Source organism: Tiliqua scincoides, chromosome 1, assembly GCF_035046505.1.
Source record: "Tiliqua scincoides isolate rTilSci1 chromosome 1, rTilSci1.hap2, whole genome shotgun sequence".
NCBI classification, from domain to species: domain Eukaryota; kingdom Metazoa; phylum Chordata; class Lepidosauria; order Squamata; family Scincidae; genus Tiliqua; species Tiliqua scincoides.
The window spans coordinates 267,128,977-267,144,805 of NC_089821.1; the positions used below are offsets into that span (position 1 = coordinate 267,128,977).

General features: G+C 45.0%; 2 protein-coding genes across 3 annotated transcripts in view; both read left to right on the plus strand.

The window, feature by feature from the left end:
* The window catches only part of LOC136649098 (lysophosphatidylserine lipase ABHD12-like), a 44,914-nt gene extending 44,213 nt beyond the window's left edge, over nt 1–701 (plus strand). Inside the window, exon 13 of the mRNA XM_066625524.1 lies at nt 84–701. Coding sequence (XP_066481621.1) covers nt 84–123 — 40 coding nt within the window. The 3' untranslated portion in view covers nt 124–701. The remainder of the gene's footprint in view (nt 1–83) is intronic.
* Nucleotides 702–11,178: 10,477 nt separating this feature from the next.
* The window catches only part of LOC136649084 (lysophosphatidylserine lipase ABHD12), a 58,158-nt gene continuing 53,507 nt past the window's right edge, over nt 11,179–15,829 (plus strand). The window contains exon 1 of one of the 2 annotated variants that reach the window (XM_066625502.1): nt 11,179–11,480. In XM_066625502.1, the coding sequence (XP_066481599.1) occupies nt 11,305–11,480 (176 nt within the window). In that variant the 5' untranslated portion in view covers nt 11,179–11,304. The other variant, XM_066625511.1, reaches the window with a different exon arrangement.

Genomic DNA, 15,829 nt, shown 5'->3' on the forward strand with positions numbered 1-15,829 from the left:
AGAATGAATAAAGGTGGGACATAAAATCATTTAGTGCTATGGAAATGGCTGAAGTTTTTTTTTCTTCCCCTTCATTTTCCTAGGGAATTCCTGGGAAAATCTGAACATGAGCATCATCATTGAAGACTACCTGCATATTAGAGTTTAAAATTGTGTATCTCCAAGAAAATCTGCTGTTTGTAAGCCCAGGTATTGGTTAATTTCTGAATTCCTTCTTTAGTCTTAATGCATACCCTTGAAAACAGAGCACTTGGAGCAGTAGATATAAAGAAAGACAACGTGGTTGACTTCACTCTCTCCACCCACCTCTCCACCTTCAAAGAACAAGGCACCAAACTGAATCAGTCGGAACAAAGATGTTCAAGCATAACAAAGACTTTGCAAGAAAAGAACACCTGACAGTTATAAACATTCCTACAAATGTGTATTGGCTGCTCTCTACAAGACAGAATCAACTGGCACTCTGGAATGCAAATAGATTGTGATTACTGGCAAAATTAATCTTGTTGTGCTGCACCTCAGTGTACCTGTGTGGCAGGTGGTCTTCCCAACAGAAGTTAGTACAACAAGTGGTTTTTCTTCTTGTTAAATAATTTACTTGAAGAGTTGCTGAAGATTACATTAGCAAAATTTCCTAGATCAGAATTGTTGCAGAAGAACATTTGGAAATGAAATGAAGGATAGTTCTTCTTTAAAATAAAGGAACCACTTAATGGTGACAATTTAATAGATTTGGGTTACCTCTCTCTATTGCCTTGCTTTCATGTTTCATAGCTGTTTCCAATATATTGATAATATATCCAACCCTTTATTATACCTTGCATAAGATGCATCTTCTTCTTTGTGATTGTTTCTCCTAGTCTCTAAAACCCATGATCTTTAGATAGAAGTCTGGGTTCTTTAAGTGTTTTACAGTTTACAAATTCCACACTTGGGCACACCCTGGCTGTTTTTCTTTGCAGAGGGCAAACTTACTCTGCCCCCTTTAGAATCTGACTCCAGATTTTATCTGAATCAATCCAATATGTGGAATGTTAATCACTTTCTGTTGATAGACCTTATCCTTGTTTATTTATTTATTTATACAGGTATATATATACACCACCTTTCTTTGGTCGTCAGATTTCTCCTCAGACTTTAATCCAAGACGGTTTACATAGGCAGGCTGTTCTAAACCCCTGTAGGGATTTTTATAATTGAATAATAATAATAATAACTAGGCATTTATATACTGCCTTTCTGGTCATCGGATTACTCCTTTGACTTTATTCAAGGCTGTTTACATTAGCAGGCGTTTCTAAATCCCTCAAGGGAATTTTTACAATCATAGAGGTTCTCTCTTTCAAGAACCAACAACATTTCAGAATGGATCTTCCTGGTTTGGTCTCAGTTCTGGCCTCCAGTTCTCCCATGCAGGCTGATAAGCAGGAGGGCAGCCAAGATGCTTCTTGCTCACACCAAGAGCAGGTGGAATCACTCAGCTGGGCTTGTCAGCTGCTTCAAGGTCTCGCCATTCTTAGCCGTTCAGGGAGCTGCCGGTGTCCTCGAACTGGCAACCTAGCCTGATCTTCAGGCTAACTGAGGCTCTACCCTCTAGACTAGACCTCTTGCTTAAGCTCTAGTCTTTCATAGAACTCCTTGTTCCAGCTCGATTCCTTCTGGCCTCTCTCTGGCCCGTCGCCTCCCACGCTCTACTTGTTCATTAAAATAATCTGTGTCTGCTTAAAAAATTAAATATTGGTTTCGTTTTATATTTTTTGTATTAAAAGCAAGAAGTAAATGAAAATTTCTGACCAGCTGGCACAGACTAGGCACAAATAATTCTTTACATTTTAGCAAAAACAATTATTGCTGTATTGCAAGTTACCTGGTAACATGGTGAGATAACAGTGATAAATATGGAATTGAGCTTTTATGCTCCACACTGGATTTGGTCATGGATCAGTCTACAGGAGGGTTATCAGACAGATAGTAATGTTGATGAGAGCTGAGGAAAGGAAAACTCTGGGCACAAGCCTCACCAAGAATGTTTGCAGGGTCCAGTCTATCAAAGGACCCTATCTACATCTCTCACAAATGGGCATGGTTCCCCTAATGGCTCCAAAGGAGGAGGGGAGAGGGAGAAGCTTTAGATTTGTCTTGGTCAGGTTTACTCCGAATTCTTAGTTGAGCTTACACCCATTTCCTTCATTTCCTCCCCAACACCCAACTCAGACCAGGCTGCAGAAGAGAGGCTGCATCGCCAAGCCTCATGCCGAAGGAACGGAACTGCCTGTTGCTAGCACAGTTGTGTTCCTGGATGAGCTCAGTCACTTTCCCACAGAACATGTCAACCTGTGAGCTCCACCAGACACTTGATTCACCTTAGGGTGGTCTAAGCACAAATCGTCCTCTACAGGCCAAGGCAAAATGCACACCTCCAAGGTGAAACACAGGAAAGGAGAGCATCACTTCCTTTCCCATTCACTGTCCACACACTGTAAGAAAAAGGAAAAGAAACCAATGCAAAAGGAATTAAACAAATTGAAAAGGGGGGTAGAAAAGTACAAGTAGGCTGATGGGAAATGCCTGAACTCAGCAGGGTGGAACAAAGAAAAAATTTGACTACACTGGATACAAAGGTTAGTAAAGCCCAGCAGAGGAAGCTGAGAAACTATGCAAGAGCAAACTGCACAAAACTCGACATTCCCTAAACTGGTGCTTGGAGTAGAAAGAGCAGGCAGAATAAAATTATCTCCCTAAATGAGACTAACTAGAAATACAATCCCTTTTGCTACTCCTTACATTTTCCCAGGAATCCTGCTTTCTGCACTTACTGGAGAGTAAGTGTACATGTCTTCAGCAAATCAGCACTGGTTCCAATGGCAGACCTGGCAAAGCACACCCAACCATCCCTGTGCTTGATTAAAAACTTTGGGTTGATTATGTCATCAGATTGGCTGACTGGATGAGGGGCAGGGGGGACGGTCTGCCCCAGGTACCAGGCTGGGGGGTGACATCACAAATGACCAAACATCGCTAACATCATGGAAGTTATGAATAAACCCATCATGCTATATACCATTGGATGTGGAATTTCCAGAGGAATGCAATGCAAAAAACCAGAGCAAAATATCCCCTTTTCTTCAAAGGTTTGGCCAGAAAGCTAGAAACAAAAGCAAAAAAAAATGCATGGAGCCCTATGGAAAGTGAAACATAGCCATATTGCACATTTAGGTGACGTTGCCTTAGTCCATCAGAAAGGGCAGACAGAGGAATCCAACAACACCAGAATGGTTCCTATCCAATGAAAGCAGCCCCCAAAAAACACCCAAGAAGGAAGTCCCCCCTCCAAGCAAATGAATGTATTGAGCCCTATGGAAAGCAAAAGTAAGCCACACTGTCACATTTACTCAAGAGTAAGCAAATGTGCCTTGGCTGCTGGTCAAGTCAGGCAAAGGGGAATGCAAGGCTAGCTGCATGGTCCCAATCTGATGAAAGTGGAGCTCAACAAATGCTCCAGAAGGCAGAACCCCCCCAAGAATAAAACAGAGGCTTCAGCTGGGAAGGTCCATTTTTATTTGTTTTTAGACTTGTAAAACCAGGTGGGTCCTGATAGTGATATGCTTAAAATTTAAGAATTTACACTGAACTGGGCACTGGATAGGGCTGAAAATCTCACTGATTTTTGTGGGGTGGGAGGTGTTATTGTAGGCAGGCTACAGAGAAAATTCACTTGGTGAAACAGGGCTGACTTCCCCTTATTTAATTATTTGTTTTTTTCCCCTTTAATTATTTGTAATTTTTTATTTTGCTTGATGATGTCACTTCCAGCCATGGCATCACTTCTGGAGGTCCTGGACAGATTGTCATTCTAAAAAGTGGGTCCCAGTGTTAAAAGTTTGAGAACCACTGCCTTAACTCGACAGACCAATGAGACATCCTGGGGGGGGGGGGGTGTGTGTGTGTGTGACAACTTAGCGACCAAAATTCTGGAAATCATGGCTTTTAGGAATAATACCATTGGCAACCTTCAGTCTCGAAAGACTATGGTATCGCGCTCTGAAAGGTGGTTCCGGCACAGCATCTAGTGTGGCTGAAAAGGCCAATTCGGGAGTGACATTCCCTTCCACACCGGGAGCAAGTGCAGTCTGTCCCTGGTCTGTCTCCCTGGCTATGGGCCTTCCTTCTTTGCCTCTTTGCCTCAGACTGTTGGCCAAGTGTCTCTTCAAACTGGGAAAGGCCATGTTGCACAGCCTGCCTCCAAGCGGGCCGCTCAGAGGCCAGGGTTTCCCACTTGTTGAGGTCCATTCCTAAGGCCTTCAGATCCCTCTTGCAGATGTCCTTGTATCGCAGCTGTGGTCTACCTGTAGGGCACTTTCCTTGCACGAGTTCACCATAGAGGAGATCCTTTGGGATCCGGCTATCATCCATTCTCACGACATGACCGAGCCAACGCAGGCGTCTCTGTTTCAGCAGTGCATACATGCTAGGGATTCCAGCACATTCCAGGACTGTGTTGTTAGGAACTTTGTCCTGCCAGGTGATGCTGAGAATGTGCCGGAGGCAGCACATGTGGAAAGCGTTCAGTTTCCTCTCCTGTTGTGAGCGGAGAGTCCATGACTCGCTGCAGTACAGAAGTGTACTCAGGACGCAAGCTCTGTAGACCTGGATCTTGGTATGTTCTGTCAGCTTCTTGTTGGACCAGACTCTCTTTGTGAGTCTGGAAAATGTGGTAGCTGCTTTACCGATGCGTTTGTTTAGCTCGGTATCCAGAGAAAGAGTGTCAGAGATCGTTGAGCCAAGGTACACAAAGTCATGGACAACCTCCAGTTCATGCGCAGAGATTGTAATTCAGGGAGGTGAGTCCACATCCTGAACCATGACCTGTGCTTTCTTTACATACCATTTGATGCAGAATGTCATCCATTGCTTGTGGGGAAATATTCACTGCATTTATTTTCTGGCCTTTATTATTCATTTCCTGTCATGACTATTACTATCTCTCAGTCTCACCTTCCTCACAGGGTTGTTGTGAAGACAAAATAAGGGGAGGAACCATGTACACCTCCCTGAGCCGCTTAGAGGAAGGGTGGTATAAAAATGTGAATTAGTTAATTAATAATGATGATGATGATGATGATGATAATAAATTATGTCGTATGGGGTGACAAAAATTTATGGGCCCTGGGTGTCAAATGACCTAGTTATGCCACTGAGAAGGCGTAGCTTGCTATAGGCCATCTGATGAGTTCATTGCAGTGGTGCAGTGGTGATATTTGAACTAGGGAAGTATTGATTTGCACCTTGATCCTGGCCACTGTGCAACAGTGACTCGCATGTGCTCTAGGCTCTGACTGCGTATACTGCTGCATTCTTTCTTTTTATTGCTTTCAAACTTCCTTGACTTGAAGTGCTGTGCACCAGGTGTTGCTGCTGTGCAACCTCCCATTCATTCCACTGACACCAGCGCAGAAAGGAGTTCTTTGTTGTAAATGAGAAGCATTGCAATCTATTTGGTTTTCAGGAACTCCTCCAGATGCTGTGATATTGGAGTCACCATTCACAAATGTAATTGAAGGAATCAAGAGCCATTCCTTTTCAAAAGCAAGTACAGATTTGTATGCTGAAGGTCTCCTCTTCTTAATTTCACATCTGACACTGGCTGAGCATCCCTAATCTGAAAATGTGAAATGCTCCAAAATCCAAAACTTTTTGAGCACCAACATGATGCCATAAGTGGAAAATCCCACACCTGACCTGATGTGACAGGTCACAGACAGAACACAGGCATACAACAGACAGTTTATACAGTGTCCCTAAGGGGAAAAAGACCCACCCAGCCTCCCTTTGGCTGTGATGTATGTTTTCTGTGCATACCCAGATTCCCTCACAGAAGCACATCCACAAAGAGAAATAAAATGGCACGTGCAGGCCAGACACACCAGTGGCATGGTTCATGAACTTGAGATAGTGACACCTTTGCTTACATGGTTCAATGTATACAAACTTTTCTCACGCACAAAATTATTTAAAGATGTTGTATAAAATTACTTTCAGGCTATAAGGTATATATGAAACAAATGAAATTCATGCTTGGGTTGGATCCAATCCCCAAAATATCTCATTATGTATATGCAAATATTCCAAAATCTGAACAAATCCAAGTTGCTTCTGGTTCTAAGCATTTTGAATCAGGGCTACCCAACCTGTATATATACACTTGTGTTGTGAGAATTCTATCAGATCTGGTTTTCCCATAAACAAGTCTGTTCCATCAACACTTTTTCAAATCTTGACTCTTGACCCACACTAGTATAATGCTTCTTCCTCTCTCCCAGTCTGCAAAGGCATGAGAAATTCCATTTAGAAAGTGTATTGTGCAAAATTATCTTTGGCTGCTGTGGTAAATTCCTGTATTTTCTGTGTAACCTATTTCTTTGTGAACATAAGAACAGCCCCACTGGATCAGGCCATAGGCCCATCTAGTCCAGCTTCCTGTATCTCACAGCAGCCCACCAAATGCCCCAAGGAGCACACCAGATAACAAGAGACTTGCATCCTGGTGCCCTCCCTTGCATCTGGCATTCTGACATAACCCATTTCTAAAATCAGGAGGTTGCGCATACACATCATGGTTTGTACCCCATAATGGATTTTTCCTCCAGAAACTTGTCCAATTCCCTTTTAAAGGCGTCCAGGCCAGTCGCCATCACCACATCCTATGGCAGAGTTCCACAGACCAACCACACGCTGAGTAAAGAAATATTTTCTCTTGTCTGTCCTAACTCTCCCAACACTCAATTTTAGTGGATGTCCCCTGGTTCTGGTGTTATGTGAGAGTGTAAAGAGCAGAAAATGTGTACATTTTCTATGTGTTTCTTTATGCTTTAGAGCATTTTAACCCTTTCTAGAGCAGCTCAGATTCAAACTACAGACAGCCATGGCGGGGTTCAATAGGAATAGGAATAATTCCAGAATAAGGAATCATTCTAGATTCTAGATCATACAAAACTTATTTAAAATTCCCAGTTAGCTTCTATTTAAAGCGCACCTGTGGAATTCCACAGCACTTTAGTGCCATCTGCTGGCAGTCAGTATTATTGCATTAACCCCTTTTCTGCTTAATTCAATTCTGACTTTTTGTTGATTTGGTTCTGTTTATCCTATTTTTCTTTTATAAGACTTTTAATAAACATTTTTTAATCTTGAGTCTGTCAGGTCCCTGGTATGGGAAGTACAGTGGATTGTCATATCCTCTCCTTCAACAGGTGCTACTGCAAGAGTGACTTTAATAGGAACCCCTGAAAGTTTAGTATTCCTCTAGGAGGGATTTTCTGCATAGGGAGCTTGATCTCCTAGCCTGATCTACTGAGCTGGTGGCAGCAAATTCATTATATCAAGGCTTTGCCCCATTTAGCTGTGTGTCCAAACAGGAGAGAGGGAAGCAGGAAGGATGTGTGAGTACTAACCACTAGGTGCTACTGCCCTGGATCAGCATGCAGTTGCTGACAGTCTCTCACTTCAACCACAGGCATGTGGATGTGGGAGAACCCATGGACATTATATATCTGGACTTTCAGAAGGCGTTCGACACGGTCCCTCACCAAAGGCTACTGAAAAAACTCCACAGTCAGGGAATTAGAGGACAGGTCCTCTCGTGGATTGAGAACTGGTTGAAGGCCAGGAAACAGAGAGTGGGTGTCAATGGGCAATTTTCACAATGGAGAGAAGTGAAAAGCGGTGTGCCCCAAGGATCTGTCCTGGGACCGGTGCTTTTCAATCTCTTCACAAATGACCTGGAGACAGGAGTGAGCAGTGAAGTGGCTAAGTTTGCAGACGACACCAAACTTTTCTGAGTGGTGAAGACCAGAAGTGATTGTGAGGAGCTCCAGAAGGATCTCTCCAGACTGGCAGAATGGGCAACAAAATGGCAGATGCGCTTCAATGTCAGTAAGTGTAAAGTCATGCACATTGGGGCAAAAAATCAAAACTTCACATATAGGCTAATGGGTTCTGAGCTGTCTGAGACAGATCAGGAGAGAGATCTTGGGGTGGTGGTGAACAGGTCGATGAAAGTGTCGACCCAATGTGCGGGGGCAGTTAAGAAGGCCAATTCTATGCTTGGGATCATTAGGAAAGGTATTGAGAACAAAAAGGCTAATATTATAATGCCGTTGTACAAATCGATGGTAAGACCACACCTGGAGTATTGTGTCCAGTTCTGGTCGCCGCATCTCAAAAAAGACATAGTGGAAATGGAAAAGGTGCAAAAGAGAGTGACTAAGATGATTACTGGGCTGGGGCACCTTCCTTATGAGGAAAGGCTACGGTGTTTGGGCCTCTTCAGCCTAGAAAAGAGACGCCTGAGGGGGGACATGACTGAGACATACAAAATTATGCAGGGAATGGACAGAGTGGATAGGGAGATGCTCTTTACACTCCCACATAACACCAGAACCAGGGGACACCCACTAAAATTGAGTGTTGGGTGGGTTAGAACAGACAAAAGAAAATATTTCTTTACTCAGTGTGTGGTTGGTCTGTGGAACTCCTTGCCACAGGATGTGGTGATGGCGACTGGCCTGGACGCCTTTAAAAGGGGATTGGATATGTTTCTGGGAGGGGAAATCCATTACGGGGTACAAACCATGATGTGCATGTACAACCTCCTGATTTTAGAAATGGGCTATGTCAGAATGCCAGATTCAAGGGAGGGCACCAGGATGAGGTCTCTTGTTATCTGGTGTGCTCCCTGGGGCATTTGGTGGGCCGCCGTGAGATACAGGAAGCTGGACTAAATGGGCCTATGGCCTGATCCAGTGGGGTTGTTCTTATGTTATGTTCTTATGCGATACAAGAACATCTGCAAGAGAGATCTGAAGGCCTTAGGAATGGACCTCTGAGCGTCCTGCTTGGAGGCGGGATGTGCAGCATGGCCTCTCCCAGTTTGAAGAGGCACTTGCCCAACAGACTGAGGCAAAGAAGGAAGGCCCACAGCCAGGGAGACAGATCAGGGACAGACTACATTTGCTCCCAGTGTGGAAGGGATTGTCACTCCCGAATTGGCCTCTTCAGTCACACTAGACATGTTCCAGAACCACTTTTCAGAGCGCGATACCATAGTCTCCCGAGACTGAAGGATGCCAATGATGATGTCTTTTGCTGTAACCATCTCTCACTGGCTTCTCCTCTGGTCTTGTGACACTGGTCTAAAAGAGAAGGGATCTGCAAGACTGGTCTAAATTGAATTTCTTCTCAAGATGTTGAGGATCCCGCTTTCTCAGCCACCTCTCACCCCCTCCCATCTTCTGACCTTCATTTTGCTGGGCTTGCAAGGAGCTTTTGCAACATTGCTGTCTCAGGATCTGCCAATTTCTTCTTGTTACTTCTTCTTCTATTTGCAATGTAGCATGGAAATGCACTTTTGGTGCACATACACATGCACACACATAGACATCTTGCAGTGTTGCATTTCTGCAAAGTGACTTCTACCAAAAACTGATCAGCAGAAAAATCAGAGAATTCAGGGTTCACAACTGTGGTTATAAATGTTGTGACATTTATTATGTCATTATTAACATTAATATTGGTGTTATTGGCTGACATTAACAGCCCAATCCTATCCACACTTTCCTGAGAGTAAGCCGCATTGACTTTAATGAGACTTACTTCTGAGTAGACATGCATAGGATTGGGCTGCGAATCTACATCAAGGTTACCACAGGGGTGGCCAACCTTTCTACTAGGGCTCCTGGACCTTTAACAGTTGTCTAGAGGCGAGAGTTTCAGCAGGTGCAGCTTGTCATCTGTGAGATGACTAAATTTCCTCTTTTGAAATTCCCATTTTTTGGAAAGAGAGGACTTAACTTTAACCCAAGTCTAGAATGGGTGGGGCATTCATTTTTCCACTGTGGTGAGGATGTCTTCCAGTCTCCTCTAATTGTAGAGAGTGATGCAAGCACTTTATGGGTGAGCATATTGGCTTCTGTTTTTACGGAAATGGGTGCAGGTCCACATGCAAGCACGTTTACTAAAAATACATATAAATTCTCCAAACTATCATATTCACATTAATTTATATGAAAGTGAAATCTTTGTTGCAGCTAGAAAAACAGAACATTTTTACTATCACTAATGAATCCGAGTGTTTTTAAGGAAATGTCTGTTTTATTCCCAATGAAAAATAAATCCCACTGTCTTAAAACTATTATTTCAATATCAAAAATATCAGCAGTTGTGTCTAAAGCTCCATATTTTACTCAGATCAACCCAACATGTTGAATGGTAAACACTTTCTGCTGATGGCACCTTGTACTTGCTCATTAAAATAATTTGTGCTGCTTAAAAGATTAGTTTTGTCTTTTTGTTACTAAAAGGAAGAAGTAAATGAAAACTTCTGACCAGCACCGAATGTTCCCTCAGCTGCCACAGGCCAGGCACAAAGTATATTTTCTCTTTACTTTAGCAATACAATTAATGCTGTATTGAAAGTTAGCTGGTAGCATGATGAACTATACCGTAACTATGATAAATATAAAATCTAGCTGTCATGATCCTCTCTGGACCTGTCATGGATCGGTCTACAAGGGGATTGCTATAAAACAGGCAGATAGAAATGCTGATGAAAGTCGAGGGGAGGAAAACCCTGGGGACGAGAAAGGGGGCCAGAAAGGTACAGTCACTGCTGTCTCGCTTTATCTGCTTGGGCACCTCACGTGTTGCTGGTGCCCCTGCTGGTCTCTTACGGCGGTCACACCGTCGAAGTGCATCCGGCTGCCTTGCCTGCGTCTCCCCTTTCTCTGCCCCCTGCAGGCTCCTCTGCTTCCCTTCAAGGTCAGCCTCACGACTGCTGTGCCCGGCAGGGCTGGGTGCTGGAAGGGCCTGCGAATGAAAGTAGCTGCTCTCGCGGCTCGTCCTTGGAGCGGAGCCTGGAGAGAAGCGAGGGCGGAGCGGGGCGCCAGCAGCAGCGACGGAGAAGCCCTTGGCCAGAACGCTCAGGCCTTCAGCCGCCCGCACGCAAGATGGCCGCGGGTGTTCTTCCCGGAACCGAGATGGCGGCGCGTTGAGGGCGGCGGACGCGCGGGCGCCATCTTTGTCGTGGGCAAAACAAGCGGGCTGGAGCCGATCTGCAGACGCAGCCCCGCGGGGCGGTCACGTGGGCCGCGGCGCCTCTGATTGGTGGAGGCGTGCAGCCGCTGGTCTCTGGGCGGCCGGGCCGGGCCGGGCCGGGAGAATGTAGGTGAAGGGAGCGGCGCGGTCGCGACGAGGCGTCTTTCCCTCGGGCAAGTGGAGCTGGTGCCGCCCGCGCCCGCCTCCGCCGGCATGAGAAAGCGGAACGAGCCCGTCACCGTCGAGCATGAGCGCTTCGCCTCGCCTGCTCCGGCAGCGGCTGCCGCGCCCTCCTCCTCGCAGCTGGACCGGGGCTTCAGCCTGAGCCCGAGCCCCCCCGCCAGCGCCCGGCCCGCCGCGGAGTCTGGCATGAAGCGAGCGCTGGGCAGGTGAGCGCTCCGGCCCGCGGGGTCCTCTCCGTTTCCATGGCGACGGCCCGGCGTCGGCGCTGCAGCCTCCCGGCGTTGCTATGGCGCCCTCTCCGAAGGTCGGTCGCCCGTGGCCGGGCGGGTGCAGGGCCTGGGGGGCCTCGGAGGGGCGGGGGCCCTTCGCGGGCGACCCTGCTTTTGCTCCGGGGAGTCTTCTCCCGCTCTGCTGCATTGGCTCCACTGCGGCTGCCCGGCAGGAGAGGGGTGCAGGAGTCTGCCGCCTGGCCTGGGCACCTCTCCAAGGTTTGAGAGCCCTTCAGGTTGGAGCGGGGTTGTGGGGGTGGGAACAACCCCCCAGCATTCATACTGGCTGAATTGGGGGGCGGGTGAAGAAACAGCACACCTGGTTGAAGACTCAGAGTTGAACATTCCTAGGCCAGTGTTTCTCAAACTGTGGGTTGTGAGCCAATTTCATGTGGGTCCCCGTTCATTTCAATACTTTATTTTTAATATCTTGGACTTGATGCTACTGTGGCGTGTGACTGCTTCTGGGGAAATGTTACAGATCTGTACTTTGGCCAGGCTGCTCTGTATATGCTTTGAATGATAACTAAGCTCTACACTGCGTTCCAGGTTGAAATGTTTGCTAAAATACTAAAGTATTCACTGTAACTTGTACCTTCTTAAATATGTGCCTTTTGCCTGACTCACAGGTGTACACATTTGGTCCCTGTTACGTATATGCAACGTGAGACAGAAATGGCTTACTGAGTGGTTCTCAAACTTTCAGCACTGGGACCCACTTTTTAGAATGAGAATCTGTCAGGACCCACCAGAAGTGATGTCATGACTGGAAGTGACATTCTCAAGCAGGAAGAGTTTTAACAATCCTAGGCTGCAAAACTACCCACACTTACCCAGCATTAAGTCCCATTTACTTTCACTGTTAAAAGCTTACACAGAGTAGCCTGTTAAAAGTACAGGTCAGTAACATGCCATGTCTAACAAGTCTCACATCAAGTCTAACATATTAAAAATAAAATATTGAAATGAATGGAAACCCACCTGAAATTGGCTCGTGATCCACCTAGTGGGTTCCTTCCCACAGTTTAAGAAACACTGGTTTAACCTAAAGAAGTGGTCAAGGAAGGTTTTTCTTTCTTCTCCCTTTTCCCCACTTCCTGAATCTGCTTAAGAAGAAAGAAAACGCATGTTTAGAAAGATTTGGAACTTTTATTCTCTCCTCCACACACGCTCCTATTTCTGAGCATTTGAATCTAAACATAATTCTTATGGAGAAATATTGTCTTCATTCACTTCCTCCACTGAACATCTGGGATATGTTCCTTCTGTAAAAATGCAAGTGATCAGAGTACACTTAGCCCCCAGTATTCACTGCTTTAAAAAAATGAGATGTCCCATGGCAGCACTTGTTTCCATTAAGTAGACATATATTTGTAGGTTTTGCCTTCCCCCCCCCCCCATTAAGAAACAAGAAAGAAGCCAGTGCCTGAGGATTGTGACTCACAGACCATGTGAACTGGAATACCAATTTTAAGACTGCAGCCCTACACACCCTTACCTGGAAGTAATCCTAATTGAACACAATAGCACTTATTTATTCAGCAGGCGTACATTTGTGCTATGAACCTCTCCCATCATATCAGCAAAGCCTTTCTTCCTTCCTTTGCTTCTCTTCTCCCTTCTTTCTCTCTGTGGTTTATATGTGCTTTACAGCTTGTGAAATTTTTGTTCTAAAGTGTCTGTGAGCAAGAGTAGACTGAAGAGGTGAATGACTTGCCCAGACCACCTAATGAGCAGCAAAGCTGAGCAGGGTTTGGAGCCTCTGCCCCTTTGTTTCTCAGTTCACCATAGCTTTTCCCAGTTTAATTTTATAGTAGAGCGTAAGGAAACCAAATGGCTGTCTCAGAAAGTTCACTTCCTAACAAATGAAGCTGCCATCTCAGAAGAACCCCTCTAACAGCTTCTACCTCATTGGTTCATTCTTTCAGAGCAGGAGTCTCTAAACCTTTTGGCCGAAGGGCCACATCAAATATCTGGCACGGTGTTAAGGACCGGGAAAAAAAAATTAAATATAAAATTCAAATAAATATGTGAAAGATGGAACTTAGATGAATGACTGAAATGAGCTTAAATGTCCAGGATTTCTCCATGTACCAACACAGCCCAAGAAATAAAGCACACACACTTAAATGACCCCCATTGCCCCACTCCACAAGCACAACTCTGGCTGTGTTTAGTCAACTGGGCCAGAGACTCTTAGGCAATCAGAGGCTGGCCATGGGCCAGATAGAGGCTCTCTGTTGGCTGCATCTGGCCCCGGGCCGCGGTTTGGAGACCACTGTTTTGGAGCAATCATTTTCAACAGGCCCTTTGGGTGCCCTGAACATAAGAACAGCCCCACTGGATCAGGCCATAGGCCCCCATCTAGTGTAACTTCCTGTATCTCGCAGTGGCCCACCAAATGGCCCAGGGAGCACACCAGATAACAAGAGACCTGCATCCTGGTGCCCTCCCTTGCATCTGGCATTCTGACATAGCCCATTTCTAAAATCAGGAGGTTGCACATACACATCATGATTTGTAACCCGTAATGGATTTTTCCTCCAGAAACTTTTCCAATCCCTTTTTAAAGGCGTCCAGGCCAGACGCCATCACCACATCCTGTGGTAAGGAGTTTCACAGACCAACCACACACTGAGTAAAGAAATATTTTCTTTTGTCTGTCCTGCCTCTCCCAACACTCAATTTTAGTGGATGTCCCCTGGTTCTAGTGTTATGTGAGAGTGTAAAGAGCATCTCTCTATCCACTTTATCCTTCCCATGCATAATTTTGTATGTCTCAATCATGCCCCCCTCAGGTGTCTCTTTTCTAGGCTGAAGAGGCCTAGGAGAGTACTTGTAAGGAGAGTACTTTTAAAAATACACTCATGCACACATTTCATTCATTTACTCATTCATTTCATCACACCCTCTCTGAAAGCTGCCTGTTCTTGTATATCTAGTTGTCACAAAAAATGAGTCCATAGTTCATATGCTTAATAGCTGTTTTATTGAATCAATGATTTTAATTCACACCCCAGTAATTATTTGGGGTATATATTACCCCAGTATATATTTGTAGCCTTCTGATTTTTAGTAAAATTCAAATATTGCTGCTGCTTTTCTTCTAGTTGATAACTGCATTTCTCTGTGGGTAAAGGGCTATCACAACATACATGTGAGATGTTTTTTCCCCGCAGTTTGGTAGCATACTACTGGAAAGTGGGAGACAAAGATATTCAGAATTCTGGATCACATCAGAAATGTGTTACATCACAGTGTCAAAGATTTGCATATTTTTTGTGATGTTTACTCAGTATGCATATTTGCATCATGGTGGATACCAAACTGCATCTGGTAGACTTCTTGCTTTCACCATGTTTATGTTTAGGACTACTTACTGTTTTCATGTGGAAAAACCCAAAGCAGCTGTCTGGAAATATCAGTGGACTTTAAGGGGGGGAGGGGAAATACTGAGTTGCAGTAATTTTTCACTTGGATCCTTAGCCTTCAGTGTGTTTTGGTATTACATTTCTATTCATGGTCTAAAATTTCTTGATGAAATGGAATTCTAGTTTGAGTAGCATCCTGGCCTTTAGTGGAGTGGTGCGCTATTGTCAGATGTATGGCTGGAGTGTTCCACTTCTGGAAGGAATTCTTCTGTTCATGGGGGCAGCCTCTTATGATGGAGCACTTTTTCACTGAAAGTCTGGATGCTACCCTTTGACTGTGTGGTTTCCTTGGGTCAGGGGTGTCCAAAGTTTTTGGCAGGAGGGCCACATCATCTCTCTGACACTATGTCAGGGGCCAGGGGAAAAAAGAATTAATTTACATTTCAAATTTGAATAAATTTACGTAAGTTTACATAAATTAATATATTAAAGATGAACTTATGTGAATTAATGAAGGTCTTGCAATACCTCAAGGCTTATAAAAGTTCTTGCACAAAGCCAGGCCATCTGCCCCAGGGCTGGGGCACCTTCCTTATGAGGAAAGGCTACATCTGGCCTCTTCAGCCTAGAAAAGAGACGCCTGAGGGGGGACATGATTGAGGCATACAAAATTATGCATGGGAAGGATAAAGTGGATAGAGAGATGCTCTTTACACTCTCACATAACACCAGAACCAGGGGACATCCACTAAAATTGAGTGTTGGGAAGGTTAGGACAGACAAAAGAAAATATTTCTTTACTCAGCGTGTGGTTGGTCTGTGGAACTCCTTGCCGCAGGATGTGGTGACAGCATCTGGCCTGGATGCCTTTAAAAGGGAATTGGACAAGTTTCTGGAGGAAAAATCCATTATGGG